The 15,234-nt window shown below is 44.2% G+C and overlaps 1 protein-coding gene across 5 annotated transcripts in view; it reads left to right on the forward strand.

Annotated features, from left to right (window-relative positions):
- Positions 1-11,590: 11,590 nt before the first annotated feature.
- The window catches only part of qkia (QKI, KH domain containing, RNA binding a), an 83,108-nt gene continuing 79,464 nt past the window's right edge, over positions 11,591-15,234 (forward strand). For all 5 annotated transcript variants that reach the window (XM_020500833.2, XM_020500836.2, XM_020500835.2 and 2 more), the window contains exon 1: positions 11,591-12,017. In XM_020500833.2, the coding sequence (XP_020356422.1) occupies positions 11,873-12,017 (145 nt within the window). In that variant the 5' untranslated portion in view covers positions 11,591-11,872. The remainder of the gene's footprint in view (positions 12,018-15,234) is intronic.

Below are 15,234 nucleotides of genomic sequence, written 5' to 3' on the forward strand. Positions count from 1 at the left end.
TCTTCCTACGTGTTGCTGTATTTGAATGGGTTTCTCGTTGGTGTAGACTAGACACTAAACGACCTACTCTTTTCTACTAGTTCCAGCTACTAGTTTTTGTTTTGTTCCTGTGAATGAGAGTACCTCTATGTACATGTACATTTGACCCTTTGGGCACAACTCAAAAATACCTTTACATAACAGCTGCTGAAATAATATCCCTGGAATTCAAATCTGAACCTCGAAACCAGTTCCACAGCTTTTTTTTTCCAGGTGGGTGCAATTAATTATCAGGTAGAAATGAAACCCAGCGATAGTCCGGACTTTGTACGGTAAGATTTGAATACCCCTGCCATGTATCATAGCAACGGGTTATGAATGTAATAACAATAATAATAGTAATACTTCTAATAATAGTGTTATTGTGTAGAACGGAAGGCAGACGGACCCCTACTACGACAGCTGCTGGAAAATCTCCGCCCTCCTTCCCATGCTGGAGCGTGCCCAAACATGTTGGGAAATGCCTGGTGGAATGAGGGCTAGCAGCATTCCTAGGTGCCGCTCACTCGTTGTCACAGAACACAGTAACCTGCTTTTTTTGTGCCTTTGAACCGTATCCCAGACACACGCAGCGTGTGTGTTTCTGTGAGTGTGAGACTGTGTGAATGCGTACTTATGCATGCGTGTACTCATACCTGTGTGTACATGTGCACGTACGTGTGCATGGTGTTTACCTCTGACACACTCTGCCGTGACCCGGTAGGGAAGCAACACAAGTCCGTTTATTCTACAGCCTTGCCTCTCACACCAACCCAGTCACACCATCATTGTGTCTCGTCAGTCCTCTCTCTTAGGCTTGCCTTGTTGTAGCCTAGAGTACAGTACTTAATTAGATAGCTCACTCAATAAGAGCCTCTCCCCGACAACAATGGCCGAATTAGTCCGACTGCTGCTCACATCACACCTCGCCGACTCACCGGAGAAAGACACTCACAAAGACACTCGCCCCAGCTCTCGTTGTAACTAAGGTCCAACACCAAGCATCTTTACAGCTGCACAGAGAAAATAAGTTTGACACGAGACAACTTCATAACACCTTATTGCTCATGTGTTTGGGTGCTTTGTGTGTCTCTGCCAAAGGTGTATATGTTGTTGATGCTTAATACAGTAAGTCTATCATTCATGGTTTAAAAATATATCCCTTCCCATAACAGAATGTTTTCTCCACTACTCCATGACTGGATCAATTCACTGTGTACCCTGCAGCTCAGTGCTACAACTTCTTAATTTGAGTCCGACTCCACTTCTGTTCTCCACACAAAGGGTCTGTTTTGAGCTCGATTAGGTCACATCAAAGGAACTAATCTGTGTCAAATAGAGTCTGTATTGTGTGTCGATCACTCTGGACCAATGCTCATTTAGGTAGGTGAGAGTGCAGAAGCGGAAATTGACATTGGCCTCCAGCTGGGCTGATCAGTAATGTAGACACACACACAAGTACACACACACATGCACACGCACACACACACACACATGTACACACACACACACACACTGGCATCCAATAGATCAGAGTAGTAACACACACATAAACCCTACTAGCATCAAATCTAGGCAGTCTATTGGCCTTCTACATCCAAACGTTTGTCAGGTGTGTGCGTACTGGGAGCGGAGTCAGGTGCAGGAGAGCAGAGAGTTGTGAACAGGCACACACTTTATTTAGGCAGGAGAAACCAACAGACGGACGCCACTGTGTCGAAAACCTCCAGCGCACAGGCAAAACACGCAAAACAGTCACAATAATTTATGTTTAACAATAAACACCTTCGTGAACAACACGGTATAAGCAAACCAGTCTGGCACGTCAACAATTAACACGTAACACAAACAATTTCACACAAAGGCATGAGGGGGAACAGAAGAATAAATACATGCAGTGTGATTGGGGAATGAAAAACAAGACAAAACAAATGGATCAATGAAAAATGGAGCGGCGATGGCTAGAAAGCCGGTGACGTCGACCACCGAATGCCGCCCAAACAAGGAGAGGAGCCGACTTCGGCGGAAGTCGTGACAACGTTAGAGCCAAGCAACGGAGCAGGAGCTGTTCATGCAAGAGGAGTGCAAACTGAAACGACCACAAAAAGAGAGCATATAAGGCATTATTTGACCTCATCTGAAGCTTTGCACTAGACTGCGTCTGATTTACCTCAGACCGGATCACTGGTGTGGAAGGCCCAGCGTGAAATGAAATGAGTTGAATTTTTGTTTTTGTGTTCTCGAAATGAAATGGGTCACCTTAAAAGAGCAACATTCATTTCCGAGACCACTGCTGCTGATCATAGTCTAACTTCCCTCTTGAAGTATAATGAGCTATTTTTCACTTTGTCACCCTGTGTGCCAATCCAAAAACCTAGAAGCGCTTTGTTCCCAAAACTGAGAAAATCGTTTGAAGCTGCAAGACTTTGTCCTCTACAACTGATAGAAAAAAGGATTTGAATGTTTTTTATTACAGATGATTTTAGAGGGTTCGTTTGATTCACTCACTGCCTATTGTGAAATTTCGGTCTGTTGGGTGTTTTGAAGTTTAATATTGATCACACTTCATTCAAACGTTTTGCAATATCTCTGTATTTGGGTGTTCAGGTTTTCCTGATACCTTATATGTGTGTTGAGAATATTAAGGAAATTCTCTGGCTTTGCTAAAATAGCACAAGCCCCAAATCCAAGGTATGAAGTTTCTGATTGAAGTATTTGTGCCGTGTAAGATTTCCTATAATGTTAGCATTGTAAAGCTGTGTGTGTGTGTGTATGTGTGTGTGCAAGAAAAGAAACACTGAATAATGTGGGAGAGAAACTACAGTACTGTAAAGAAAGCACTGATCTGGTTTGACAGACTTCAATATTTATGATTTATGTGTACAAACATTCAGCACAACCATGGAAAGAATTCAGAGCAAGGATCTGACACCTATGCAATGTGAGTGAAGCCTTCCCATTGGGTCCTAATGTAACCGTCCCTCTAGTCCTACAACAACCCACTATAGGCATGCCCATTGCCCAATGAGTGCCCCGCCATTTCTGCTCTCTGGCCCTCTTCCACCTTTGGGACAGGGTTGTTAATGGAAGAGGGACGTTTTTAAAATTATTTTTTATTTTTTATTTCACCTTTATTTAACCAGGTAGGCAAAGTTGAGAACAAGTTCTCATTTACAATGCGACCTGGCCAAGATAAAGCAAAGCAGTTCGACACGTACAACAACAGAGTTACACATGGAGTAAAACAAACATACAGTCAATAATACAGTAGAAAAATGAGTCTATATACAATGTGAGCAAATGAGGTAAAGGCAAAAAAAAGGCCATGGTGGTGAAGTAAATACAATATAGCAAGTAAAAAAAAAAAATTGCTTTCCCTAATCCCCAACCTGGCCTTATCCTTACTCTGTGCTGCAATGTGAGCCCCTGGAGGGTCACCCCAGACCCTGGGCATTCCTGGTGGGTGCCGTCACTCAGCGCTACCAACTTTGCCCTCGACAGCTGCCTCCGCGGATCACTGAGTGGCAATAAACCCTCTCTACAACTGGCCCAGCTAGAGCTAATGCCATGCTACGCTAGCCCTTCTGTTAGCGCTTGTTCCATTAGCTCGCTGGCCGCTCTGCTGCAGAAGGTCACTTTCACAGAGCTCAAGTGTGTCCTTGGTGTGTCTCCGTCTTGCCGCATCATAGCGGTGGCAGGCGAACAAAGGCTTTTGTAACGGTGAGTCAACAGAGCGATACAAAGGCGATGGAAATAGCCCAGTTGTGCGCTGTGAACGAATAGCAGTGTCTGAGAGAGAGAACAGGGGGGGGGGGGGGGGCGCAAGATATGGGAAGAAGAGAGAAAGAATGAGAGGGGGAGAAACAGATAGAGAGACAAAGAAAGCGTGAGGGAAAGAGAGCGAGAGAGACAGAGAGATTGCGGCAGAGTGTGTGTGTGTGTGTGTGTGTGTAAAGGCAGAGGTATAGAGACAGTGGCGAGGAGGACTCCTGGAAAGAGAGAAATGGATCCCGAAAGAGGGGGACAGGGTCTGTTGTGTCACCTGGTGGGGAGTGAGCTGTCTAGTCAGTCAGCTGCAGAATAGGACCGCAGGTTGCGCCAGCTCCTCTCACACACTCAACCAGATGGGAAAAAAGAACAAAGGTAGAGGATCGCTGACAACTGGACCTTTACGACACGAACTGTGGCTCCCTTCTCTGTACAAACAAACGGTGTGTGATTGAATCTGTTTCTGTCTGTATCTTTCTCCCTCTCTCTATTCATCTCATTGTTTGTTCTACACCATATTATAGAAACTTTTTTGCAATATCGCTAGGAGACAGATAGCCTAGTGGTTAGAGCGTTGGGCCAGTAACTGAAAGGTTGCTGGCCTGAATCCCTGAGCTGACAAGGTAAAAATCTGATATTATGCCCCTGAAAAAGGCAGTTAACCCACTGTCCCCTAGTAGGCTGTCATTGTAAATAAGAATTTGTTGTTAACTGACTTGCCTAGTTAAATAAAAAAATGTTTTGTTGTGCTTACAAAGGTTTACCTACAATGACTACTGGCTGGTATTGTGGTGGTCCTAGCCAGTTGTGGCACACTCAAAACCCACTGACCTCCTTAATGTAGTTCAGTGCAGCAATGTGTCTCAGAAAGCTGGTCTCAAAAGGCAGATAGAAGTAACAATGACGGAAGGGGAGGGCGGCGCAATTGAAATAAACGGCCCACTGGGAACAATTCATCTTGTTCAAGTAAGTCTGGCAGAGGCCACATGCTACGAGCAGAGCCTCTGAGCACGTGGACGTTTTTTCGCGGGCACAATGGAGATTTATTTATCTCCGGTGCCAATGCACCAGGTGTCAGATCTGCGGTTTAATTCAATTCAAGAGTAGGATAAGGGGGAACACTTTCAAAGGAGGCTCGTATTACGTTCACCTCCTAGTACTTTCTGAAATGCCTCCTAAATATTAATAAACAGAGACGCCGCTATAACCAATACAATCTCTCCATCCTATTTATTTTTTGACCGACGTGTGTAGCAATATAGTGTGTTTTTCTTATCGGTGTAGAACAGTCTGTATGCAAATCTCACAGGAGACTTTACTACACGTTCAAACCTTCTTCTCCTTGGAAGGACGTGATCAATGAGGAGGCTCTCACTCCAGGTGCCCTCTCCCTCACCCGCAGGTCTTGTTAAAATTGGCGCCTTGGCCTTGGCCCCTAAGACTCTCATGAACTTCTACAGATGCACCATTGAGAGCATCCTGTCGGGCTATATCACCGCTTGGAACGGCAATTGCTCTGTCCGCAACCACAGGGCTCTCCAGAGGGTGGTGGGGTCAGCCTAGCGCAGCCTAGGGCACACTGCCTGCCATCCAGAACATCAGCACCTGGTGTCACAGGAAGGCCAAGAAGATCATCAAGGACCTCAGCCACCCGAGCCACAGTCTGTTCACCCTGCTACCATCTAGAAGGCGGAGACAACATAGGTGCATCAAAGCTGGGGCGAAGAGACGAGAAAACAGCTTCTATCTCCAGGCCATCAGTTAAATAGTCACCACTAGCCGGCCAGCAGCTAGTACCCTGCCCTGAACTTAGCCACTGTTACCACCCGGTATTCTACCCTGCAGCTGAGAGACTGCTGCCCTATGTACATAACCATTGAACACGGGTCACTTCAACAATGTTTACATATTGTTTTAACCACTTCATATGTATATACTGTATTCTAGTCAAGCCTCATCCTATATAACTACTGCTGTACAAATCAAATGTACATGTATATATAGCACTTTTTACATCAGCAGATGTCACAAAATGCTGACACAGAAACCCAGCCTAAAACCCTAAACAACAAGCATTGCAGATGTAGAAAACAGTGGCTAGAAAAAACTCCCTAGAAAGGCAGGAGCCTAGGAAGAAACCTTGAAATCTAGCCTCTGAGGAGTTGCCAGTCCTCTTCTGGCTGTGCCAGGTGGAGATTAAGGCCATTAAGGCTAGATTGTTCTTCAAGATGTACACACCTTTTTTATTCATATACTGTCCATAATGTTTATACACACCACTATATACAGACACATACAGTTGAAGTCAGAAGTTTACATACACCTCAGCCAAATACATTTAAACTCAGTTTTTCACCATTTCTGGCATTTAATCCTAGTAAAAATTCCCTGTTTTAGGTCAGTTAGGATCACCACTTTATTTTAAGAATGTGAAATGTCAGAATAATAGTAGAGAGAATGATTTATTTCAACTTTTATTTCTTTCATCACATTCCCAGTGGGTCAGAAGTTTACATCCACTCAATTAGAATGTGGTAGCATTGCCTTTAAATTGTTTAACTTGGGTGAATTTTGGCCCATTCCACCTGACAGAGCTGGTGTAGGCCTCCTTGCTTGAACACGCTTTTTCAGTTCTGCCCACAAATTTTCTATAGGATTGAGATCAGGGCTTTGTGATGGCCACTCCAATACCTTGCCTTTGTTGTCCTTAAGCCATTTTGCCACAACTTTGGAAGTATGCTTGGAGTCATTGTCCATTTGGAAGACCCATTTGCGACCAAGCTTTAACTTCCTGACTGATGTCTTGAGATGTTGCTTCAATAAATCCACATAATTTTCCATCCTCATGATGCCATCTATTTTGTGAAGGGCACCAGTACCTCCCGCAGCAAAGCACCCCCACAACATGATGCTGCCACCCCCGTGCTTCACGGTTGGGATGGTGTTATTCGGCATGCAAGCCTCCTCCTTTTTTCCTCCAAATTTAACGATGGTCATTATGGCCAGTTCAATTTTTGTTTCATCAGACCAGAGGACATTTCTCCAAAAAGTACGATCTTTGTGGAGGTCTACAATTTTTGCACAAAGAAGATGTCCTAACCGACTTGCCAAAACTATAGTTTGATAATTCGAAATTTGTGGAGTGGTTGATGGTTTAATGACTCCAACATAAGTATATGTAAACCTCCAACTTCAACTGTACATACAGTACCAGTCAATAGTTAGAACACACCTACTCATTCAAGGGGTTCTTTATTTGTACTATTTTCTACATTGTAGACTAATTGTGAAGACATCAAAACTATGAAATTAAACATATGGAATCATGTAGTATCCAAAAAAGTTTTAACCACATCAAAATATATTTGAGATGTCACGATCGTCGTAAAGACGAGACCAAGGCGCAGCGTGAGTAGAGTTCCACATAATTTTAATCAACTGAAACTCACCTAACAAAAACAACAACCAAACAAACGTGAAGCTACAGGTGTGCACTCAGGCAACTCAATGTAGACAAGATCCCAAAAAAGGGCTGCCTAAATATGATCCCCAATCAGAGACAACGATAAATGGCTGTCTCCGATTGGGAACCATATCAGGCCAACATAGACATGCAAAACCCCTAGACATACAAAAAACCTAGAGTACCCACCCTAGTCACACCCTGACCTAACCAAAATATACAGAAAACAGAGATATCTAAGGTCAGGGCGTGACAGTACCCCCCCACCCCCACCCCAAAAGGTGCGGACTCCCGGTCGCAAACCTGAACCTATAGGGGAGGGTACGGGTGGGCATCCACCCTCGGTGGCGGCTCCGGTTCTGGACGCAGTCCCCGCTCCCTACACTGATCCCTCCGCTTCTGTGAAACCGGACCGTGGATCGTTGTCGGAGGAACCGGACCGTGGAACATCGCCCGAGGCTCAGAACTGGGAACCACCGCTGGAGGATCTGGACTGCAGCTCATCGCTGAAGACTCTGGACTGCAGCTCGTCGCTGGAGGCCCCGGACTGGGGACCGTCGCTGGCGACCACGGACTGGGGTCCATCGTCGGAGGCTCCGAACTGGGGACCGTGGCCGGAGGTTCCGCACAGTGGAACTGTCTATTATTTTGTATTGTTTGGTGTTACTGCACTGTTGGAGTTAGAAACATAAGCTTTTTGCTGCACCTACGATAACATCTGCAAAATATGTGTACGCAACTAATACATTTTGATATGACTCACAAGCATTCTCCATACTCCTCTGCCTCATACAAACACACACACGCATGCATGCATGCATGCACGCACACACACACGCGCACATGCATGGACAACATACATACACACACACACACACTCTCTCTTTCTTATTTGCTGTGGGGCTAGGAGTACCTCCACCCTGTTTACAATCATGGTTACAGTTGTAGCATTGGCAGGATTTCCACCTGAGCTCTAGCCACTCGTAGACTTTTCAGATGTGCAACGAAAAGTTGTACGTGTTTCTCACAGTTTGTCCCCAGTTTGTCAGAGTGACCCATGGTTTAGGACGCTGTAGGTCATTGGAGTGGCATTGGGCTGACTTTTGTCCCGCTGACTGATGAATGGCAGGCAGGTTGGGGGGAAATTTGTCCTATCAATGCTGTCCCTCAGAGGTGGCTGCAGCTGTTCTAGTTCTATCAACCTCCCTCCCTCCTCCCCCTGTGACAACAGCCACGCATGCCATTCCACCGAGTGGACGAACCACTAATAGAAAAAGGCACTGCGCCAAGGTGACCTTCAACAGAAGCGCTATTCCATGTAACATCTGAGGACTTTGGAACAATAACACTTGTTACACTTGCAAACCAAGCTTGCCATCTCTTCACCAAATCCTTCCATTCATCCAATGCCATGTCGGGATCAGCCCTGCTTTAGGGTGAAAAGGTGAAAAGACTCAAATATATCATTGAGAAGGTGCCAAGGAGGTTATGGCAAATCTTGCCATTAGAAAACATAATAAACAGTCCTTGGCTTTACCCCTCCACTCTCAGCGACCAGCTGCGCCTGTGACCTGTGGCATTTACGGACAGACAGCGCCTGCCCGGGGGCTTGATTAGAGCGCTGCATTGGTGCCGGGGTAGCCACATCCATCATGTGATATCTGTCGCCACGCTGCTGACTGGATTAGAGTCCTAATCCACCACCACCCAGGTTGACGGAGCTGCTGATTGCTGAGGATGGGTAAAACATGAGAGGGTAAAAAAGAAAGGAAAGGAGCCGCTCCACTTTGAGCCTCCTCTGACCCCCCCCCCCCCCCCCCCCCCCCGACCTGTGGAGAATGGAGGAATACTATTGACCCCCCATGCACTAACACACACTGCATCTAACCCCCTCCCCACCAAACATACAACCACACAGGCACACACTTGTAATCATCTCAGGTACTCAGAGGTCTTCTGGGGTTCATTTGTGTGTGTTATGTACAGTATGCCTTGTTTAAACCACCGCCAGCCTCTCAAACAATGTGCTCACTTCTCTTTTCTATTTCACCCTCTCTCTCTCTCCCATGGATTTGTCTGTAATTGACCCAGATTCAGGCAGCATATTTGCCTGTAGGTATCCAGTAGTAGGCTATAGAACACAAGAACACAAATGGGAGAGAAAATGGGTTTTGTTTACGCACATTTTGTGCTGTGTGTATGTTTGTTAACAGGGCCTTTGGGCCTTAGCATCACTACTGCTGTGATAGAGAATGTTACAACAGCTTTATCACAGTGTTATCTCAACCTAGCTGGAATAATTTCCTTGACTTGCTTGTGGCAGTGGCCTCTGATGCCAGGAACTGTGGCCCCTCAGTGGCCCTTTAACACCCTCTTCAAAAGGAGCTAAACGAACGCATGTTCACAAAATAATCCGGAGCCTCAATAATTGGATTAATTGTTAAAAGGAGCCTGTGTTATTAAATCAAATACAAAAACACAGGGGTTGGGGGTGCAATGGGGGTGATTAACACTATATCTCAGCTCTACACTAGCTTGCTGCCAAGACAGTCAATCTCTCTCATACACACACACACATCCACACCACGAGCATGTGACCCAACTTAGAAACAAAGCCAGGCGCAAGGTACAAATTACCATGCGCGCCAGTGGAGATTAAAAAAATAAACACATTTTCAAAGCTTGAAATAAATGCCAGATCTTTTTGATTCCCGAAATCTGTGACTTTGTTGTTGTTCAAATTCCTATGTTCAAATAGGGGAGGGGGTGAAAAAGGGAAACATAAAGCAAACACCATGAACAATTTGGCTATCTCTGAGTCACAGAAAATAAGGGTTTCTTTTGCTATCTTCCTAGTTTCCCCCCCCCCCCCCCCCCTGTATTGCTCAGTGTGTTATCTCTCCTTTAAGTAAAAGGGGCCTGATCCAGTTATCTATCCTTTAAAAATAAAAATCCAGATATTTGTGATGTGTTTTCACCGCCGGTATTGCGTACATTCACAGCAGTTCTTTGGTAATTGGAAGAGAGGGGGCACACATATCTTACCCCAGGCGTAAATTGCATGGTGGAGGCTTTTTGTCCTTCTGACGGATGGCAACACAATCATGTGGATAAATGTCTTAAGATCTGGTATGTCAGTGTTAATGATATTTCTACTTTGTTGTCTTCTTCGATGTACCACAGCTTGAGATGGCTAATTGTAGCAGCTTAGTGTGAGGGACAGATATAACAACAACACAATGTTTTAGAATTACAGGACACGTTTTGGAACATTCATATAGAAATATGTAATGTAGAACAAACAATGCTCTCCAGCATGTAGAACAAGGAATTATGTCGGTGCTATTCACTGCATTTCTATCTGCAACGTTTGACAACGTTTAACAACTGAACGTGGCCCTGGAAGGAAGTGTATCACTGAGGGCTGACACGATGGCTAAAGCAGGTCACAGTGCAGCTGGTTACTATTCATATGCCAAAGCAGAGGGACTACTTCCACAAAGGCTGATCGACTACAGTGAACCAATTGAATAGGGGCCCAGGTCAAATTCGCAGATTTAGGTGGGCCCCGCTCAGTCGACAACTGCCAAAATTAGAACATGACAGGGTTTCTTTGAATCAGACAATTAGGGAACGACCCAGGTGGCTCCATTGTGTGGGCTATTGATCATCTGCATTGAGTTCAGCTTCAATGGATATGGAAAGGTCTGTCCAAGGAAGGGGCAGGCCTGTTATAATAGCCTAGGCATATACTGATTATTGTCACATTGATCCAATGCGGACCTTGAGAGGTATTTTAGGGAGCTGTTTTCTATTTTGGTCACACAACTAATAATACAACTGTTGGTTGTATGTCCAATATTAATAATTGTATTTATATCATATCACAGTTGAAGATGCAAGGGGGGGTGTACCATAATATTGAATATAATTATCTCCATCAAATTAAAACATGAATCATTATCAAAGTGTTTAGATGTAACAATGCTTCATTTGCAATATATAAAATAAAAGCATTACTATGCTTTTGATTTAGCTGTAAACTACCGAAATATCCTATTTAGGGCTCTGAATAGCACATATCGGTAGTTACAGAGAAACGTTAAAGAGACACGACAAGATACAACCTGTGTATGAAATCTGTAAATAAACGTCCACTGTATTGCATGCACTGTATTGGTTCTAATCTCTGTGTAGCTCGTGATACCTATTGGCACGTCACCGCCTTCATGGTGCAGTACCTTGTCATTATTGGTTATATCATCAGTCCCTTGAAAGCGATTCTGGCCAATAGGTGAAGAGGAGGACGAACGCTTTCGGTTAATACTCGCTCGCACTGACAGTGGTTAAATTGGTACGTCCCTGGGCGCACAGAGTAGAGGAGAGTACATCGCGAACGAACTCTTTGGGAGGAGATAGTGGTTATTTTTTCCCCCCTCGAACAACAACTTCATTCAGATATTACACACAGGGTCGTCAAACTACAGCGATCGAAACTTGGGGGGGGAACAAAGGATTTGATCTGCAAGTTTTTTTTTTTCTTCTTGAGCCTTTTTATTTTTTAAACATTATTTTCATAAGAAAGGATTCTGTTGGAGGCTCGCTCGCACTCTCGACGCAAATATGATGGTCGGGGAGATCGAAGTGAAGGAGAGGCCGAGGCCGAGTCCCGACTATTTGATGCAATTGTTGAACGAAAAGAAGTTGATGACCAGCTTGCCAAATCTGTGCGGCATCTTTACACACCTTGAGAGGCTTCTCGATGAAGGTAAATGTCGCCTTGAGAAATGGAGGTTGGGTGGGAAAGCGTATTTCTCGAACTCAGTGGGCATTGCTACAAAGAGCGCAGGCATGGTCGCTAGCTACATAGCCCGGCTAACATGGCAGGCTAGCGAGTTACAGTATCGCAGAGCGCCACACAACTTCTTCTTTTAACTTTACAAATTGATAACTTCGAGGAAGTGAAACTAGTTTCGTGCACCAATCAACCGGGGTTTTTCTCTCCAACCAAACCTCAATTTATTTGTAGCTAAACATGTTTGGCTATACATGTGACGACGAAGTAAAAGTTTTTAGCCCGCTAACTAGCTAGCTAGGACCGACATAACTAGCTCGACATTTTCTTACCAGTGTATATTCTATTGTAGCCTATCCTGTCAAGTTTGATTTACGGGTGAATAAGAGTTTGTTTTTAGAGCCAGTCTCCACGTTTCATCGAACTCGTGTGAAATGGATTGGTAAAAAAAAAAAAGTCTGGATAAAACGTGCCAGCCTTCGTGGACAACCTTACGATAAAAGTTGCCTATCAAACACAATGCATCTGCCTGTATTCGCCCCATAACAGCTAGTTTTTGTTGGGATAAACACGCATACGCTACTTGTTTATCCGCTGCCTGATGGAATTGCGCCACATCGGAATGTTCCTACACTGTTGCGGTTCGGATTTCGAAACAATGGCTCGGTAGTGGTTGTTTTCCCGTGAAAATATTTCGAGGTTCTTTAGATTTGCAGATAATGGTGGTCTTTACGCTTTAAAAAAAAAAATGGTTTTATTAACCGCGAAAAAATATTGACTGCCTATGTAGGAATTGTGTCGTTTGTTCGTTCTATGGTCGTGTTTTCTTACATGCCTTTGTCAGTGCCATCGTCTCAGCCACGTTGTCGCATGATATTTTCTAGTCTGCCACTTCAGATGCATAGTTTACATAACTATCTACTGCTATTGCGGCCTATTTCTGTTATATACAATTATGCAGTTTTGCCCTAACTACATTGCTGACTAACCATCTCATTTGAATCGGCTGTGTAGCAAAAAAACAACGTGCAAGACCGAGTTTGGGAAACCCTCCAATGTACTATTCATAACGGGAGTCGTGTGTGTTTTATGTAATTGAGTAGGTGACGCTAGAGAGCGCCACTTCCCCCTCACTGTCCTGCCCTTATCTATCTGATATGGACAGTTGACGTCTAGTCACTTTTCTGGAAATAAAAATTTGTGTCGCTATAGTGCGTTGGTAATGCGAAATGTATTCAGTTGAATCTAGTCTGGGAAAGTACTTTTTTTGAAGACTTGAGTTTTATTCCAAATATAGAACCAAAATGTGTCATGTGTATCTCATGGTGCACATTTTTACCAACCAGTTAAATCAAAGGAGTGTTGTCACCTGTAAAACAAGTTGTTTGCATTGTGACATCTGAAATCTGACATCTGAAATAGCTCCCATCTACCATAAAGCCAGTTTAGATAAACTCACATCTTCCACTAAGCATTTCTAAACTGAATTCTGGAGAGGTTGTTTTGGAGGGAGAAAAAAAAAAAAATCCCAGGTGGAGTGGTTGGCGATGAGACGTGTTTGCATATATTAGGCTGTCTGTTCTACCAACAACAAAAAACAATATATATATATGGGATTTTTGTTGTTGCTTTAACCCCTGCTCACTCAACCCTTTCCTTCTCTCCCTGCTGTTTTTTCAAGGGAGACCGGAAACTGTGGGGCCTTTTTTTCTCCTGAATTTCATCCTGCCTCCCTACCCCCACTATATTGTACCCAAACTCCTCCAGATAAGAGGAAAAGGGACCAGGCACCAGTCTCTTGCTGAATTGGTTTACCCAACCAGCTCTGGAAGCCTGGCCGCAGTGACCGCTTACCTAGCAGCCCAATGTTGCTGCACCACCCTGGGCTTGTTACTCAAAAGCATTGGGGGGAGGTTTAAGAGACCCCCCCCCCCCCCCCCTGGCTGCACATGAGGTTTCACAATTCACATGTTCCCTACCTTTGTCTCTTTTCCAGCTCTACAATTTACTGGGCTTACCAAAGCAGCCACCCAAACTTTACCCCACTGTCAAATGTTGAGTGTGTGTGAGGAAAATCACCCCAGAGCAGGAGGCTGTCTAGGAGCAGCCCTCTTTGCTCACTCTTTGGACTTGCACTTTCTGGCGTGAGCCCATCCCCATTTATAGTGCACTGCTGTAATATTGAGTACAAACGTCACCTGAGTGTAGGGAAAAGCATTACCATGCCATAGCATGATGTTTATAGAGTAGACTGCTGCTATTAATCACAGTGGGAAGCTAGTCGTTTGGGGTACATTTGCGTGCCATTCAGGTTATGCAAATGCAGACCACGGTTTCAGTAGGTGGCGAGGATAAACGTTGCAGTTCATTATGATTTCTGTCTGAGAGGACAGCTTGCAGACTGCAGTGATTTTGTTTATGTAACCTTGGGTTATTGTGTGAATAATTTGATTCCAATGAGGTGTCAGCAGATTTTTCCAGGAAGTAGTTTACAGCCTGGGATTCTATTTAGGTTGCATAGGAAGTGGCACTATAGGAATCACACCTGTCTAGTACATTTAGTCAAGGTGACCCTGGTACCTGCTGATTAGTGACTGAATGACAACGGGAGTTGGCTGAAGGAAATACCCTTGAAAAACAAACGTTACATTTTATTTTCATGTTTCAGCAGCATTGTCTTTGTCAAGACTTCTTATGGAGAAGTACACTGGAAAGTTCTCATATTGAGAATAATAATTTACTCACAGGTAGTGTTGCATGGTATGCTCAAACATCTGTACTTTTTGAATGCAAGAACATGTCAAATGGTTCTGTTGTAGAATTTTGCTACTTTTGTCAAATTGTCTCGCTGATCAAGTCTGTATTAGAGCAGCCAATGTACTCTTTATAGCGCAAGTGCACCATGTCTGCTCCGATTAACCTGCACTGGGAGTCTAGGCTGCATGTTAACTTTTGTGAAACATGAGTAGGGAGCTGAGGAAGAATGGGCTAGAACATTACAATGCAATGGGCCTTGGCTACATCTTGATTTACCCAGTCTATCAATATAATTTATTTGAAGGGTAAATCTCTAACATTAAATGCAGCTTTAGATTGGTAAAAGCAATGTATGCATGAATCAATTAAACTCTGCATAATGAATGTATGTTTTTGAACGTAGTGATAAACTTAAAAGATGTCTGGTGATTGA

Source organism: Oncorhynchus kisutch, linkage group LG14 (genome assembly GCF_002021735.2).
Source record: "Oncorhynchus kisutch isolate 150728-3 linkage group LG14, Okis_V2, whole genome shotgun sequence".
Classification (NCBI taxonomy): Eukaryota; Metazoa; Chordata; class Actinopteri; order Salmoniformes; family Salmonidae; genus Oncorhynchus; species Oncorhynchus kisutch.